At 37.6% G+C, this 17,588-nt stretch overlaps 1 protein-coding gene across 8 annotated transcripts in view; it reads right to left on the bottom strand.

Annotated features, from left to right (window-relative positions):
- The window catches only part of MICAL2 (microtubule associated monooxygenase, calponin and LIM domain containing 2), a 191,202-nt gene that overhangs the window by 73,085 nt on the left and 100,529 nt on the right, over nucleotides 1-17,588 (bottom strand). For 6 of the 8 annotated variants that reach the window (XR_013346327.1, XR_013346326.1, XM_077818417.1 and 3 more), the window contains exons 17-19: nucleotides 7,749-7,938; nucleotides 5,944-6,032; nucleotides 4,625-4,724 (exon numbers count right to left, since the gene is read on the bottom strand). Coding sequence is in view for 6 of the 8 variants with exons in the window: in XM_077818417.1 (XP_077674543.1) it covers nucleotides 4,625-4,724; nucleotides 5,944-6,032; nucleotides 7,749-7,938 (379 nt within the window). In the remaining 2 variants the exon portion in view is untranslated. Of the gene's footprint in view, nucleotides 1-95; nucleotides 1,789-4,624; nucleotides 4,725-5,943; nucleotides 6,033-7,748; nucleotides 7,939-17,588 lie in introns of those variants that run through there. The other 2 variants (XM_077818422.1, XM_077818418.1) reach the window with 2 other exon arrangements.

Raw genomic sequence — 17,588 nt, 5'->3', positions numbered from 1 at the left:
GGGTGCCAATTTCTAGTGGGAATTTGATCGCCAGACTCCTAAGATAGTATCTTTAGAAAAGAATTTTTTTAAAAGGAAGAGAGGAAACAGTGAGCTTTAAAAAGAACTACGTTTATTTTTGTTTACAGCAAATGCCATAAATAAAGCTAAACAACTCTCACAGTGTGCAAAATACAGAATTTCCATGTGACAATTTAAATACAGAATTTAATAAAAAATTTGCTCAGTTAAGATCATGAAGCAAAAAGAAAGCAAAAGATTTAGGAGGAGAGGGACAGAATCCTTGATGGCATTCTTTAAAGAAATGAAGACTCTGCAACAGAAGGTAAAGAAACATAGCAATAGCAAGTGATTTGAAATGAGAGACCATTCCTTCATAAACCTTATCTTAATGAAGCATGCAGCGTTTAAGTAAAAAAACCAAACCACTGAAATTATAAAAATCCATTCTTGTGTCCTAGCCTTGTGGTGCAGGAAATGATGGGTTAATGCCATGCAGCGAGCTGGGGCTTTTTGTTTTTAGTTTTAAAAAGGGATTTATAATTCTTGTAAAGAGTTTAATGATACCAGCACGCTCAATTATTTTAGCACTATATACACACAGGTCAGCAAGATAACCTGATCCTATAGTCCTTCCTCATTCTACAGTATGGCATGTAGGATGAATCCTTCACCAGGGGATGTTTACAAACTCCATAACGTTTTGTTCAGAGAGTTTCAGATTAATTCACTAAGATCCTGCATGTGCAATTGCATTCACAACATGGACCATTGTCCCAGTGATTTCAATCAGAATATGCAAGAGTGCAGGGTTCCATGCTAATGGATCCATTTGCAGGATTGGTACATAGGTTCTCCTTTGTAGCACTCTCTCTTTTTAGATTTTATTCAAATATGCTTGGCATTTTAAAAAAATCCCACAAGCCCTTCATAGGAAATAAAAGTAACTTCTCATGCACCAAGACAAATCTATTATCAGTTAATAAAACAAACTCCAAAGTTGCTAATGGGGCATAGTTAAAACTGTTATTAGTTAAAACAATTGGAATCAAACAAACATTCTAATCACACAACCCTGATAGTTTAATATTAGAAACCGAATTGCCTTAAAAATAAAAGACCACCTCCATTATTATTAAACTGCCTATGGATCTCTGGGGTTTTTTCCCCTCTTGCATAGGAATTTTTATTGCTCTGAATGTGGATTTTTGTTTTATCAGAAACTTCAACTTTTTTCCTCCCTGAATTTTGAGGAAAAATGGTTCACATTTATACAGCACGGCTTCATCCAGATAGCTCAAAAGTGCTTTATGAAACTGGTAAGCATTACTATCTCCACTTAAACAAGACACAGAAGACCATCTGTAAGATTCTTCATGCTCTAGTTCTGAATTAGTGCAGATATAATACTTGGAAGGAAGTAGGGTTTTATTTAATTAGTGTTTGAGAAACAATGGAGTTGCTTAACATTTAAAAAATGAGAAGAGATGTACATGCAGGGGAGGAAAAAAAGAAATGTCCTTTATAGAAAAATAAGAAATGATCTTTTCTTGTATTGTGCGCTGTGCAATTGGTTAAAAAAAATATTATCATGCCAAAGCTTTCATCCATTAATATACCAGACACACACAGTTTGCTCCAAAATAGTTTTAAACAAAAACCACGTAATGTTGTCAAACGATATTAAGGGTTAGTTACAATAGTCTGAAACTGGCAAGCAGAACAATCACCTTACAACAGAAATGTTTCAGCCAATGAGAGGATGTAGAACTGGAATGTTGAAATGAACTAAAAGCAACACAGGATATCGGAAAAAAGAAAAAAGAAAAGAAAAGAAAAGAAAAGAAAAGAAAAGAAAAGAAAAGAAAAGAAAAGAAAAGAAAAGAAAAGAAAAGAGAGGAACCTTAGTTTGGCTATAGGTGTTATTCACAGATTACTAGGCCAAAAAAGTAGAAAAATCAACCAAAATTAAACTGCCTTATTAATTTATGAGTGATGGCTTTCTTCATTAATTTATAAAGAGGAATAGTTATGAACCTTACTGGTAGAATTTTAAGGCTAAGGATAAAACATAAATGGATTAATTATATAGATACCAGTGTGACATTTTCAGCAATACTAACGATTTTGAAATGCCAGCAAATATATAATTTCATGTTCTTTTATGAATATTATAAACTTTATAATCATGAATATGCCCTGAAATTTGTTGTGTTTTTTTAATTAATCTATATACTACCTACGCTTAACTTCTTTGTCTCACTTTCTACTAATAAGGTTCATTTTCTTAAAATTCATGGTACATCATAGGTTTTCAAGCTTCTTACTACACAGTTATTCACTTAGACTACCATTATGCTCAGGCTGCTAAAATGCAGAACAAGTGACAAACATTAGTGGAGAAATCTTAGGGGAGAAGTATTCTGTTGGACTGTTTTAGTGTCTGACAGTCCAACACTCTGAATCAAAACTCATGTTAAAAAAAAAATCAGAAAATGCATTTCTTAACATTCTTTAGGATTGCTGGAGTAACATAGTAAACAACATTATAGGCTTCTTTATTTTTAAATTAAATTTTTTACTAAAGAGGAGTCCAGTATTCAAAATATTCAAGTAGCACAAAAACATTTCTCTACATCTCTATACTTGCTTACCATATTACTGTTATGGTCACTGTCTCCTGTCAAAAGTCTAGCAAATTTTCACTGGAGTATGTTTGAGCATTAGTGGCAAGTTGCTTCAAATGACATGCTGTACTTGAAAACCATACAAGTTCTTTGTAAAAGCCTTTGCAAATATCCTCCTCATCCCCCTGAAAAAATCCCAAAATGCCTTCTCATTGAAAACTGTACATGGTTTCATTTTCTGTTTTTTTTAAAATAAAGATAAAATTATCTAGAGAAAAATCTGTTTCTATTAAAACACCAAGCTAGTTTTGTTTTTGACAACATACGTTCTTTTTACTGCCAAACAAACATGGAAGCTTCCATTTGGTCTTTTGCAATATATATATTCAAATCAACCCATATAAGGTCATTGGCAGGTGACCACTCTTGTTTGTTTTCTACCAACTGCTGGCAACATGTTTTCTGTGGCTTAAATTAATACCTTTTTACCAGAAAAAAATGCTACAGATGCTTTTAATTTTTTGGAGATCTGTCCATGTTTCTCCATCAAATACAGCTTTAAGCACTGAGATAGGGAATGTATGTATAATTAGCTAAAGGAGTCTAGACAATAGTTAGAGTTTGGGGAATTGTTAAAGACTAATTGTCATCAGGTAGCACTATACATTCTAGAGAAGATTTTGGGGTAAGGTACCTCATACTGAGATCCACCACAAAAAACCTTTTTCTTCAGAGATGATGCAATTTTATAACTATTTTGATTTTTCTCCCATTAGCATCTTACACTGAAATAATAAAACATCTAACTGAAAATCATCAGTTTAAAAAAAGCACATTATTTCTAAGTACTTCTATTTTACTCAAATATGGCTTTTTAGATATCTGAGTGCAATATATTGCAAACTAAGGGCTCAATCCAAAGTCATTTTCAGCACCTACAACTCCAGCTGACTTCAGCTAGATCTGTGGGTATTCAACTCCACTTTGGATCAGCCCCCAAGTGAGAAAAACCTCTTAATTTTGGGAATAAATAGCAGCTATCTATACTATGTTTCTTAGATCTGACCATTTCAATTAATCGTCCACTCATCTAACATTTGCACTTCAAATTTATTTCAGGTTTAAATAAACTAGTATTACAGAAAATACCTAGTATTAACAAAGGATACCACGAATAATAAATTTAAAAAGGCATGGCTAGAAGTAGGTGCCCTAAGTACAGTAAAAAGCTTTTTTTTTTCCTTCAAAACATCTCCATGCAAGTAGTAAACCGTGTACCCAGAGCAAAAGATGAAAGCAAGAGAAAAGGGATGTGCCATATTCAGGTTTCAAAACCCAGTCACTTGTCACTATTATCCTGAAATGTCTGAAAGAACATGTTCTTTCTTGGTCTTTAAAGCAAGAATTATAAAACGTAAACCCAGAAACATGGTTGTTCACAGCCAGGAACCCACCCCTGCGCAAATGTTTATAAAATATCCTTCATTTAGTCCCCATGCTCTGGAAATGCATCTGGACACTGAACTTCATGATACCTTTCTTGTACAGTACATGTTTTAAATTCATAGTGTGTTTTGATTGCACTTAGTCTATCAAAGTAAGCTCTTTGTTCACTTAAAGCACATATTAAATTGAAATGTATATAAACATATTGCAAGGCTGTTAATTTTGGAAACCTGAAAGGCACAAATTAGCAGGACACTTAAGAATTTAAACTCTAAAGAACTTTTTCACCCATTCAAGCATGTTTTCAAGTGATAGCTCTGCTTCCCGGTACATATGAGTAAGTACCTCTAGCAGCGCACACAGGAATGGCACACCAAGGCTCAAGAGTTCATACAAATAGGTATAGTTGTATGCATTGTCCCTCAAATGAAGATTGATAGCGTGCAGAAAACCATGCATCCAGTTAGAAAGGCGTCTTGGAATGTCAAGCAGATCCCTCGTCACCCTAAGGGGCCAGCTTAGAGTTTTCCTAAAGAAGGAAGTCATGATACCTGGAGGCCTGTCTTCTGGACCGCTAACAGTAGTAGAAGTACTTTCTGTGGTGGTTTCTGGGTGCTTGGGTTCCTCTTGCATCCACATTTCTGTTTCGAGCTTAAAAAAGGAAAATTAAAAATTAAAAATAAGTGCACACGGCCTGAAATATAAATATCTTTACAAGGATTAATAGATTCCATGGCCAGAAAGGACCATCTAGTCCAGTGGTTCTCAAGCAGGGGTACATGTACCCGGGGGTATGCAGAGGTCTTCCAGGGGGTAATCAACTTGTTAAGATATTTGCCTAGTTTTACAACAGACTACATAAAAAGCACCAGTAAAGTCAGTACAAACTAAAATTTCATACAATGACTTGTTTATACTGCTCTACATACTATACACAGAAATGTATATTTGTATTCCAATTGATTTATTTTAGAATTATAGGGTAAATGAGAAAGTAAGCAATGTTGCAGTACTAGTGTGCTGTGACACTTTTGTATTTTTATGTCTGATTTCGTAAGCAAGTCGTTTTTAAGTGAGGGGTAAGTGGGGAGTACGCAAAACAAATCAGACTCCTGAAAGGGGTACATAATCTGGAAAGGCTGAGAACTACTGATCTAGTCTATGATCATCTAGTCTGACCTCCTGTATAACACAGGCCATAGAACTTTCCGCAAATAATTGCTAGAACATATCTTTTAGAAAATGCATCCAATCTTGATTTAAAAATCACCAGTAATGGTAAATTGTTCCAGTGGCTATTTACTCTCACTGTTGGCACAATACTGTATATTCTTGGGTCTGACACCTACAGGTGAATTATGTAATGTAGCGCCACAAATTCCCACTGTCTCTACCTAAATACACAAACATGCAGTCCAAGACTGAAATATTTTATCTTCATAATTTTTAAAGTGGCTCCTCCATACAACTTTTGTTTTTATTTGTATTATCTTATTTGTAGAATATAATTTGTTCTGCAGTTTGCTTTAGGCTATGACAATGACACACAAAGCATTGGATGGTAGCACAGACAAGTATTTGTAAGAGTGACTAAGTTTCTGTTATCACTGAGAGAATCATTAATTAAAGTTCCACTTCCGATTGATGTCAACTACAGCCTTACCTTATCGAGTCAGAGCTCACTTTCACAATGTTAGCTTATAGCTATTGATTCTCAAACCATAAATATGCCAAATACAAAAGAATAAAAGGTTGGCATTACTTCAGGATACTTTCCCCCATTTTCCGGGGGAGGAGGGGGGAGAGAAGCAACCAAACACCACAAAACTGCCTCAACATTTATTGCATTAGAAGTATAACCGATACGTACTTTCTCTTGCGTCTTTAATGTAGATCGTCTTTTCCTGTGCTTATTGCTTGTTTTACAGTGTGTAAAATGAGATTTGCAGTAAAATTTACCTGGAATAAAGAAATGACATTATATTTAGCCTGTAGGTCCAAGGACTGAAAACAAGCCAACGTATCTGTAAGATGATGGAAGCAGCAAGTCTAGTGGTTAGAGGACAGCAAGAGGAATTGGGCTTCTGTTCTATTCCCAGCTTTGCCACTGACACACTGAATGACGCTGAACAAATCACTTCCTGCATACTGGTTCACACAGGTGGCATTACCCCATGTCACATATCTATCACACAGAGCTTTAAGGTTTAATTAACATCAGCAAAATGCTTTGGGATCCTAGAAGTACAACCCAATTTCAGATGCTAACCAGTTAACCTACTGAACCTGTTCCACTGTGTATAAAGAAACAGTCACTGAACAGAGAACTGGAACCTATGTCTACCCTCTTCCCTACTGAGTGCCCTAGCCCCTGGGCTATAGAGTCATCTCACTCTGACTCTGGCCCGGTGAATATTTAGAGTGGAGTAGCTTTAACAGGAGAGATTGGGGTATTTTGGGGCCTGGCTCTTTCAAAGGCCGGTAGTTAGGACACTTTCCTGAGAGATGAGAGACCCAAGTTCAAATCCCTTCTCCATATCAGGCAGAGAGGTATCGAACCTGGGTCTCCCACATTCTGGGTGAGTTCCCTACAGCAGACTTGAAAGTGGGACATTACTATCTGCCCTTCAGGTGTTGGCTTGTGTGGGGCTCAATCCAGTACGCAGCTTCTGAGAATGTCCACTGGATCAGGCCCTGCAAGTGAGATAGGCAGGGTAACGCCTAATGTCAGTATCCCCTTCAGGTTTAGGTGTGAGATAGGCACGTAGACTGAGTTGGCTGAGTCCACACATCAAAGCAGCACGAACTCAGGTACCATGGGGACTTTAATGATAGAAATTTAGGTGCTCAGGAACTTTAGGTGCCTACAGGGTTAAGGCAGCAGCTGAGTAGGGGTTTTGAGGCGCAGTGGTGCATAAATGTTGGACTTAGGTGCCTAACTGCCACTTTAGGTGCCTTTTGTGACTCTAGTCTAAGTCTCTTTGTATACGGTGATGCACACAATAGGGTCTGATCTTTGGTGGCCATACCAGTGCATTTTGGGAAGAAAAGGGGACAGTCTCATACTTTAACATATCCCTTCTAGAAACAGGGGTCAGCCACAGAGGATCCCAACATCCTTAAAGTTTGGAGAGTACTAGAATACATTGTACCAGCAGTTTGCTAAAGTCGCTGCTTCCAACTTCTGACTTCCAGCCTCATTTATTTATTTATTTATTTGGGGCGGGGGGTCCACATTTTTCTATCTGTTTCAAATCTGCCATTAATTCGACCTCATTCTCACAGTGTATGTTGAATAAGAGAAACGTTTTTATAAACTGGGATGATCAGGAGGCTGGAGTGTTACTTTGGCAAGTGAAGGTCAACGCAAGAAACCACCACTTTTTGTCTTTACTTCAACCCACAATCAGAGAAGTGACATGTGTTTGATCTCTCAACCAAGTTTCCAGCAAACATTTCTTCATTTAAACAGAACTACTATGAGGTCAGTCATAATTAGGCTTCACTGAAAGGGCTGGGACTGCAGATTGTGAAAGATCAGCACGGGCAGAACTCGTCAATGGATGATGCACATCTTCTGACTGAACTACCTGGCCTCTACATTTTTCTGCTCTGTACAAGCTTAAAGATGCATATATTTTTTAAAAATTCTTAAATAAGTAGTTACTATATTACCTTGTTCTACATCAAAAGCATAGATTGCTAGGCGGAGCGTTGTAGAACATACATCACACTTAAAGCATTCCCTATGAAAGAAGTGGCCCTCTGCACTCAGCCGCTCCATGACATATACCCGTTTCTTGCAGAAGTAACAGATGTCACTGCCACCTATAGTCTGAGGAAATTCTTTTCGCAGAGATCCCTGCTAAAGATAAGTAAAAGATTAAAACGTAGGTAAAGTATTGTGTTGCCAATCAACTACAGTACATCCATATACTTCATCTAGTACATTGCTGCTTTATTAAATATCCCATCACATTTGCAGTTTTTACACACGTACTTAAGATGAGCAGCTGCTGTCAACTTTTCTGCGGTTTCCCTCTTTGTACTCATTTAATAGGATACTTTATGTTTATACAACACTCGAAAATTCTCACTTTACTAAGACTTTTAAGGGACAAAGTTTCAGCTGGCCCTGCACCCAGCCTTCACACAAGATTGTATGCGCACATTCGCATGTGCGCACACAAACACACACACACACGCACACTTTTGTACTTGCACAGGTACAAGGTAATATTCACCCCCCGACACCCATTTGTTAAACTACAGCTTGCTGGTTCAAATGCTAACATTTGCATGAGTATAAGCATTAGAAATTAGGCAGATGTTTGCACCTGCAAAGCACAGACATATGTACTGGGGGCTTAGGTGCTGAAAGTGTACATGCTAAAAGTAAAAATCAACTCAACCCAAGAGACACTTCTGAGCCTCATGCTGTAAGTCCCACTGAAGAAAACTGCCATGGTTATAAATGCCAGAGTATGAAATGCTCTGCTAGTATTTGAAAATATATTTATTTATACTTAATTGTTTTGAGGTTGGGTTTTTTTGTCCCTAGATTGCCTGTACAGGTTTTTACATTGCTTCTTCTCAAGGTATATTTAGAATATGTTAACTGTGGTTTTAAAATACGGTATTAACTACTAACATTTAAAAAAATATTTCAATGACATTCTTTATTTCCACAAGGTTTGTTACTGATGGATCCTGGTGTCTGCAAGGCTCATCAAGAACCAAACAGACCAAATTTGATCATGCTTCAGTTTTCCCACGTATGACAAGGCTGCAAAACCAACCTCTGTTGTGTACCTTTATTCTACCTAGCTATGGGCCCATGCAGAACTGTCCCCTATGTGTTACATGAGAAGTAATAATCTGCATGGAGAGGAGGTAGCTGGGGCTTTGACAAGATACATATGGGCAACATGCAGACTATACCACCTAACCTCCAGATCCCCACAGGGACCATTGTTTTGTGGTACCCCACTTTTTGGTGTTAGCCACAATCAGGGCACAATACACTTCTATCTTATGCTTCCCTTCCAGCTGAGCATTGTGTGTGTGCTAATAAGTGCAAGTGCCAGTCAACATTTGCTCCCTCCATCCCACTTGCCAAAACAGATTTCTTAACACAACATTTCCAAAATATACAAGTGAAAAAGCAAGTCGCAAATACTATGTTAATGGAGTATTGACAGTGATGAACTATCGCTAAGCTGAAACAACTGCATATTAGTACTTGCTCATAACTGAGCACCACCACACTACCACCTCACTTTGCCTTTCAATGCCTGACGACTCTGAACAGTAGAAGCCAAAGTCGGAGAAGTAGAATAGGAAGTGGGGAAAGATGTAGCTGTGTCCAATGACTGGTTCTGAATTCAACACAATATTATCATAGTTTAGAACTGCTTTCTTCAAAAGGAAACATGAATTATTCAACATACATATGTGGAGTGTAACTGTACAAACATGCACGTTAATAAACTTTCTTCAGAAACCACCTCTGATTAACAACTGTCTTTACTTACTGGTTGCATTAGCAATTATATTTAATAGAAGCTCCCAAGATTTTAAGATACAGAGGCAAGTAATAAAACATAACCGAAGCCCTGGTTTCTGACATTTACAGAATATACCCATGCATGCATATCTTTTGCTAATAAGCACCTAGTTCTTGGAGAAGAGTTAAAAGACAGAAAGACAAAGACAGAAAAGAAATTCCAGAATGCTTAAGGACCAGAATTGTCCCAATTCTAGAATCTTAAATTGGGACAATAATCCTGGAAATTTTACTCTTAAAATGAAGTTATTTGATTCTTTGTGGGTTTAGCCTTACCAGTTCTGGGGAGGAAAACTGTGGCTTGGACCTGTGGTCATTCACATAGAGATTGACAAGGACTTCAGCCACAACACCTATTCCACGCGACACCTTCCCTACAGTCGTCTAACCAGCAAAGGGAGAAGATGAAGAACAGAAGAAAGAACTTTAATTATTTCTGAGAAAAGGATTGTATGAGAAAAGGACACAACTTATTTGAAAACACACACACAAATGCAAGCAGTGATAAAAACAGGCTAGAAATGAGAAAGAAGAAAGTCTAGCACAGTGTGGGTATTGCCATGCACTATCTACAAACAAAAGGAATGTGCTATATTTTAAGTAAAATATTTTTCTCCTTAATATGATGCTCATTTTCTAAAATGTAAATATTCCAAAGAGGATGAGAGGAATGGAAACTACAATTTCACAGTGAAGATTCACCAATCTCAGAGCTTCGTAAAACATTCCACAAAAGTTCAAAGGAAGCTTTGAAAGAAAACGTTCAGTTAAAATTGACAAACTATTCATTATTTTCCTACCTAACCACTCTTATCTTACGATTTTGATATTAGAAACAATTTGAGAGGCTTGGAACCAACTGCTTAATATAAATTTAACAACCCCCCCACCCCCCAAAAAAAAACCACAACCACCACCCTGAAGGTGATGCCAAAACAGACCACTGCAGCAAAAGCATAAAATCATATGAACAATATGAATTTATGGATTAACACGAGATAACAAAAACTAAGTGAGGAAATGTAGGTTAGAAAAACTAGTAATTGCAGATTATACCTTCGTCTGCTCCTAACAGTTTTTAGTTATGACAAAATATTTCTAAGCATATTGCATCAGTTATGAATGGCCTATTTAATTAAAATAAAATGCACAGAACTAACACTCCCATATATTAGAAACACAAGGCAGGTCAGGTAACATCTCTTGTTGGACCAGCTACAGAAGTTGGTCCAATAAAAGATATTACCTCACCTACCTTCTCTCTCATATATCCTGGGACCCACATGGCTACAACAAATCGCAAAGAACTTGCATCTATTGGTATTTTATGAGGATACATTAAATAATGATTAGAAAGGAAACAGGCTGGCATCAATCTGCTTAATTCTACCATTTGCACCATGGTGGTTAGGTTATTCTTAATTACATTTGTAAAATGAGCAGGACTGCAAGAATCACCCAGTCCCACGCTTACATCAGACAGCCTTTGTTTGCCACTCTGTAGTTCTTCAGAACAATATTCTCAAGGCAAAAAAAAAAAAAATGCATAGCATCTGCCCTAAACTCATTATTATTATAGAATTTCCAGTCTCTGCTTAAACCAACAACATTCAGTTGAGCCTAAGCTGGGGCAGATATTGAGAGATAACCACAGAAGCAGCTATGGCTTAAGGAAGAAGCTACTCTGTTCTGGTAATAATGTATCAGCTGCTTGAGCTTTATTTCCTCTTGGTTCCTTACCCTGAAAACTTTTTGCCTAGTGAATTACAATTCCCCAGGGATCAGCCTATATGTATTTTTCTGTGCTCTCATATTTATTTATTTTTTAATTTAGACTGAGTCTCCATGAATGCACAATTTACAGTGGAGCACTTATGGAAAAATTCAGTACTTCACAGGAGGACAAAGGAACTGAAGAAATTAAGCATGAGGAAAACATATCATGAGGAAGACATACAACAAAGAGCATGACATTTGATTCAGAAAGTGCTTGACCCTGCAAAGTACAGAGCACTCTGGATCTGTTCCAGACAGCAATAAATGTGCTTAACTCAAACCATGTGAGCATTGACTTTGATGCAACTACTCGCGTGTTTAAACTTAGTGACTAGGGCTAATGAATCGTCAGAATAAAGGGTATGTAAAATCAGTCTGGTTGTGAAAAAAAGGCAATGGTCACAAACTGATAATTTAAAACACTGAAAGTCATGTATTGCATTATCTTAAACCGAAATAGCTAGTATTTCGCAATGAAAGCTATTTAAATACTCAAATGCTTTTAAATATCGACCCATAAGCATTTATCCCACTGACTGATGGTCCAGCCTCTCTGCAGCAGTAAGATAGAAGGGTGGGAGGAAGAGAATTACTACTGCTTTCTAGTCTCAGGGCATGTCTACTCATACAGTACGTCAGCTCTCCCATGGGCATAATAAAATTACCTCCGTGAACGGCAGAAGCCACGTCGGCGGCAGACGCTCATGATTTCTTATGTCAGCATAAATTATATTGCACAAGGGGGTAGTTTATTCACCCCTGAGTGACATAAATTATGCAGACATAAAGCTGTAGTGTAGACATAACCTAAGCTTCTACAAGGCTGCAGTAGCAGGATGGGAGCAGTGAGTCTCTTAACCTACTACTGAAGCTAGGACTTTTTCCACCCTAATTAGAGAAGGCATAGAATCCATTCCACAACCTGAAACTACTAGCATCAGGAACGAGCATTTCTGCTCCCTGTTAATCCCCCATGCAGCTCAGGTTTCAACAAAACAGCTCCCAAGGTTCTTGGTGAAAAGTAATCAGTCGTTCCCATCACATCCACTCTCTCAAATGGGAAAGCCCCAAAACAATATTTAAAAGAAACCAAAAAGGTGAACATCATCATCCATGGAATCCATGACAATTGTTACAAACACAACTTTCCCCCCAAAACTCTACATTTGTGCAATTTTTAAGCAGCAATTTACTTATTGCACTATGGCTTCCTGAATAAAGAGGTAAAGAGCTCATTGAGACATCAGCTGAAGCTGGAAGTTTCAGCTTCATCTTTTTAAACAGTCATGTAATAATTTAAACAAACAACAAAGCTACACATAACTAGGTGACTATTTGAAGGAGGGGCAAAATACTATTGAAGCTAACCTACATTCCTGGTTTGGTTTCTCTTCTCCACCCATTAAAACAATCAGTGCTGATATTAAAACAACCAAAACAAGAGCTACCAAAATTGCATACCTACACCTATTATTAAATGCATATTAAAAGCAAATGACAGGTTTCAGAGTAGCAGCCGTCTTAGTCTGTATCCACAAAAAGAAAAGGAGTACTTGTGGCACCTTAGAGACTAACAAATTTATTTGAGCATAAGCTTTTTATACTCAAATAAATTTGTTCGTCTCTAAGGTGCCACAAGTACTCCTTTTTTAAAAGCAAATGTATTCATTATGAAAACAAATGCAAATTCAGTGTAAAACAAAAAGTGACTTCAATCCAGGTTGGTAGTGACCAAATGATCCTCTCCATAAGCATTCCCATCCTCAAATCATAGGGTAACATTTCCATCTGATGGCTGTTCAGTGGTCTATATAAAATTAACTTGATTGTCTAATATCCCATGAACACATACCCACAACACAGAAACCACAAATACAAAGGACACTAAACATTAATCTTGTCCAAAGTCTCAGCAGGTAGAGTAAGAACTGAATGGGCTTGAAGACTGAACTAAACCTTATTCCAGAAAGATGGTCCCTGCAGTGTACTGGTACTATCCATGCTGTACATCTACTGCAGATGAATAAAAAAAGGTCAGTCTGCAAATACTTCAATATTGCACCCTCCATAAACAATGACTTCAGACAATTTTTTTTAAAAATAGCAAAATAGGAGAAAACATTACTCTCAAATTGTTAGGTTTCAGAGTAACAGCCGTGTTAGTCTGTATTCGCAAAAAGAAAAGGAGTACTTGTGGCACCTTAGAGACTAACCAATTTATTTGAGCATAAGCTTTCGTGAAGTGAGCTGTAGCTCACGAAAGCTTATGCTCAAATAAATTGGTTAGTCTCTAAGGTGCCACAAGTCCTCCTTTTCTTTTTTCTCAAATTGTTGATCCCAGACCTAGTTAAATGAATACAGAAGAAATTATGTAGCCAACAGTGTTGTAACTACATTTAAGGGGAACCAACTGAACTCTTCCTCAGAGGTACTGCATTGATAACAGGTTTTTAAAAAGCAGTTACTAGGCCATCCCATCCTTTGTCTCTTTTTCCTTCCAAATCTGACATCAATGACCAATAGTTCTTAGCAATTTTCCAACTCTGAGCAGATTCGGTGATGACGGTAATCAAGTTTAAATGTATCATGACTACAAACTCAAAATACAATACAAAATGGGATTGGTTATGCACAGATAGCAAGGCAGCACAAACAGATTCAGTCTCCAAGTAGGTTAGCTGAACAGCACAGTTTAGACTATCAAATAAAGTCTGGCCCCTCAAGTGACACAAAAGGGCCAGATTCTGGCTTCAACTGGTCAGCAGTAAATTCCCCTGGTATAGGAAAACGCCCTCTTGGTGTAAAAAGATGCCACAGCAAGCTGCTGTGCCAGCTGTCTGTCCCCCTCCCCATCCAATACAGTGTGTGTGTCAACTGAGGGAGCATAGGTGTTTGGGGAGAGAGGAGCTGCCGGGCAGAGTCATGCTGTGTTATACCTATCTTCCCTGATGTAGTGTTCATTTAGGGCTCTAGGCCAGTGTCATAACTTAGAGCAGCTCCTTTGCTGCTTTAAACCTCATTGGGTTTGAAGTCAGCACAGGCAGCCCCTCAGAAATAGGGAGCTGTAATCAGTTCCACAATGTCCCCCCTCCACTTTCCTTTGCTGAGCAGATCTCAGCTACAGGAGCGAATCTGGCCCCACATCTGTATACCAGAAAGATGATCTGCCAGCTTTCACACAGCTTAAATTAGTTACACTGCTATGCTGCACCTTGCTTGCCTGCTACTGATCATTTACTCTGAACCTACAAACACTTAAGCATAACTTGGCTCATGCACGTAATCCCCTTGTGACTACCGATAAAGTCCCAAACATGCTTAAATCGTGGAATAATCATGGCCATAGTTATTGCTCTACATGACATACTCCTGCACATGATTTAAATATGTCTACACAGGGCTGGCCCTACATCAAATGGTGCCCCAAGCGAGCAATGTCTTTGGTGCCCCCCCCCCATCCATTTGTTAAACTTTTGAATACCTTATCTTGTATTGCATTTATAGCCCATTTCATGACTTTGCTTCACAATTTGAATGCATGACTTATCCCTGTCAAACATTCTATTTTCCCTTTTGTTGCTTACAACAAAAACAGCACCCTAAACCTGGCACCTCAGGTCACCTGCCCTAAATCCAGCCCTGCGTCTACAGTAGTGGTGGTGGGTACCTAGGTTTCCTAAAAAGGGTTCCTTATGTTGTTCACACGGCAACATGCAAAGTGGCACTAAGCAAATATCTAAAAAAGCAAATAAAAATTCAGAAGAACAATTATGTTGAATCATATGATTGGAATTACCAGCTGAAAATAAGGGTTGGGTGTTTCCTACTCAGATAAATTTACTACTTAGATATTGTTTATGCCAGGGCAGTCAGTCAAAAAAAATTTAAAGAATAAACAAGTGCTTGTTAATGGTACATTGCCAAAGCTCTACAGCAGGTTTATCTGATTGGTTAACTGCTTCAATATTAATTCATAAGCTAAGTAGTTTTGGGGAGAAGCCTGGGTTCCATAATTTTGAATAATATTATTTATGTTGCCACAGTAATCAGAAATCAGATGTGCTAGTAGTTTTAAAATACAAAGGAAAACACGAAAACTGCCCCAAAGAGCATACAGTCTTTATCCCTCTTTGTTCGAGTTCCTTTGTCTCCTTTCCTTTAAGCTATAGCCACTGTCTTTCAATACAATGCTAAATTCACCAAAATACTTATTTTAACATTAAAATAGCAGTTACAGCACCTTTAATTAAAACAACTGCTCATTGGGAGGTGTTTAATAGAGAACCAAAAAAAAAAAAAAAAACCCCCAAAAACCCAACCAACCAGTAAAATTATTGCTCATGAAAGTTTAAGCACCTGGCCTCTGATCTGAAGTACCACCTTCTAGGATTGCAAACACAGGTCAGACCTTTCAGTCATTGCCCATTCTGCTGAGGCTGCAAGCCAAAGTTCTAACCAGTGTCCATTGTAAGATGGGTACAAATCCACCAGGAATTTGACTGAAACAACTAATTTATACTCCTGAATATCTTTACATTCAGCTATTAATTATCTGGGCTGGATTTTGACCATGCTTATGGGTAATTTATGACATGGGTGTTTTTTTAAAAGAATGATTGTTTTCATAGTGAGCAGAGACTTAAGTTGAGGAAGGATGGGTTGAAAGGTTTGAGCAGACAATCTCTTATCCTCCAAAACACATGGCAAACCATTTTAGGTTTTGATAAACAATCCTTCCCCAACTCCCGCTTCTTAAACGTGGTGGCAGAACCTACTGGTTCCAGACACCTCAGTGTTTGTTCCCACAACTGCTCTAACTTTATGGCTTCCCCACTTATTCTTACTCCAAACCTGTTCAATATGCTTACTTGTTCCAAGGCTTGAAAGACAACCTGTGCTGCTGTTGCCATAACCACTGGAGGAAAGAAAGGACATGTCGGTCCTTCCCAAAGATCTGGCCTACAAAGGAGATGGCTGAAAATACCCCAATTAAAATAATTTCTACATGTAGGGGAGAAGGAAGCTGAACCTTTTTAAGCTTATCCAAATCAAAGCTTTTGTTGCTTCATCATTAATGGGAACTCTACATTTGTTGCTTTTATGGAGCAAATGCGTGCTCAAGCATTTAACTCTCAAAAGAGAGTTTGTGGTATTAAAAGGAAAAAAAACATTTAAAATTAGCTACTGCTAAGCTTAAAATTCTCAAAAATGTATGGTCTACTTCTTAGCTTTTAATCTGAATTACTTTTTGTTATGATATTTTACTTTTATAAACATGCAGAAGTAAACAAAAAAAAGCGAGCGGTTTAAACCTCTGAGTCCAATGTGAAACATAGTACGCACAGATTCTCCATGCAAAGCCAAGACCTTCAATCTGAGCCAATTCTTCTGCAGTTTTTAGAGCAAGAATGGATTTTACATGAAAATCTGTTAATTGAATACCTTGCTAGACTGAACAGCAGGGGAAGCTGAGTGAATAGATGATGAAGATGAAGTAGCAGCCGAATCATGAGCTGGAAGGCAAGAGGGAGTTGGGGGCTGATAATAGGATAGGCCTTTAATAGGTAGTTTATTCTGTATAGAGCAGAAATAGAGGAAACATCATCAGAGAGGACAGTCACATTAACAAATGTTAAGATCACGGAATTGCACAACCATGCACAAGAAAAGGTTAGAAACGTAGTAAGGGTACAGTTACTTCAAAACTGAAACTATGCTACTCTGGTCAAATAAACATGACTTGGCTCTTTGTTAAGATACACATTATTAAAAAAAAAAAAGAGTACAGTGAAGAGTGACAGAACACAACAATACGCAGCCTCCAGAGAACAGTATCTGCTGCAACTCTTACAAGGGAATGCACCAGTCTAGTAGATTAACCTCTTCAGAGGGTGTGTTTTGCAATTACTTAGGTTTCTCATTACTATGGAGTGTTTTACAGAATTCAGTCCATTATTTTAATATATTAGGAAATAGTGTCATTTCAGAAAATAGATGTATGATCTTATGCATGTACAAAACTTTGTAGTGCACATTTTCACTTAACACATAAGCAATAAGGCTTATTATGATTAATGGAATATGCACTCATAATTTGGTGTGTACCACATGGAAAATACATTTAAGTGGGAAATATGAATGGATGGGATAACGAGATAATTATTAATTTTCAC

This window comes from Eretmochelys imbricata, chromosome 6 (genome assembly GCF_965152235.1).
Source record: "Eretmochelys imbricata isolate rEreImb1 chromosome 6, rEreImb1.hap1, whole genome shotgun sequence".
Classification (NCBI taxonomy): Eukaryota; Metazoa; Chordata; order Testudines; family Cheloniidae; genus Eretmochelys; species Eretmochelys imbricata.
This window is presented reverse-complemented; position numbering and strand designations above follow the sequence as displayed.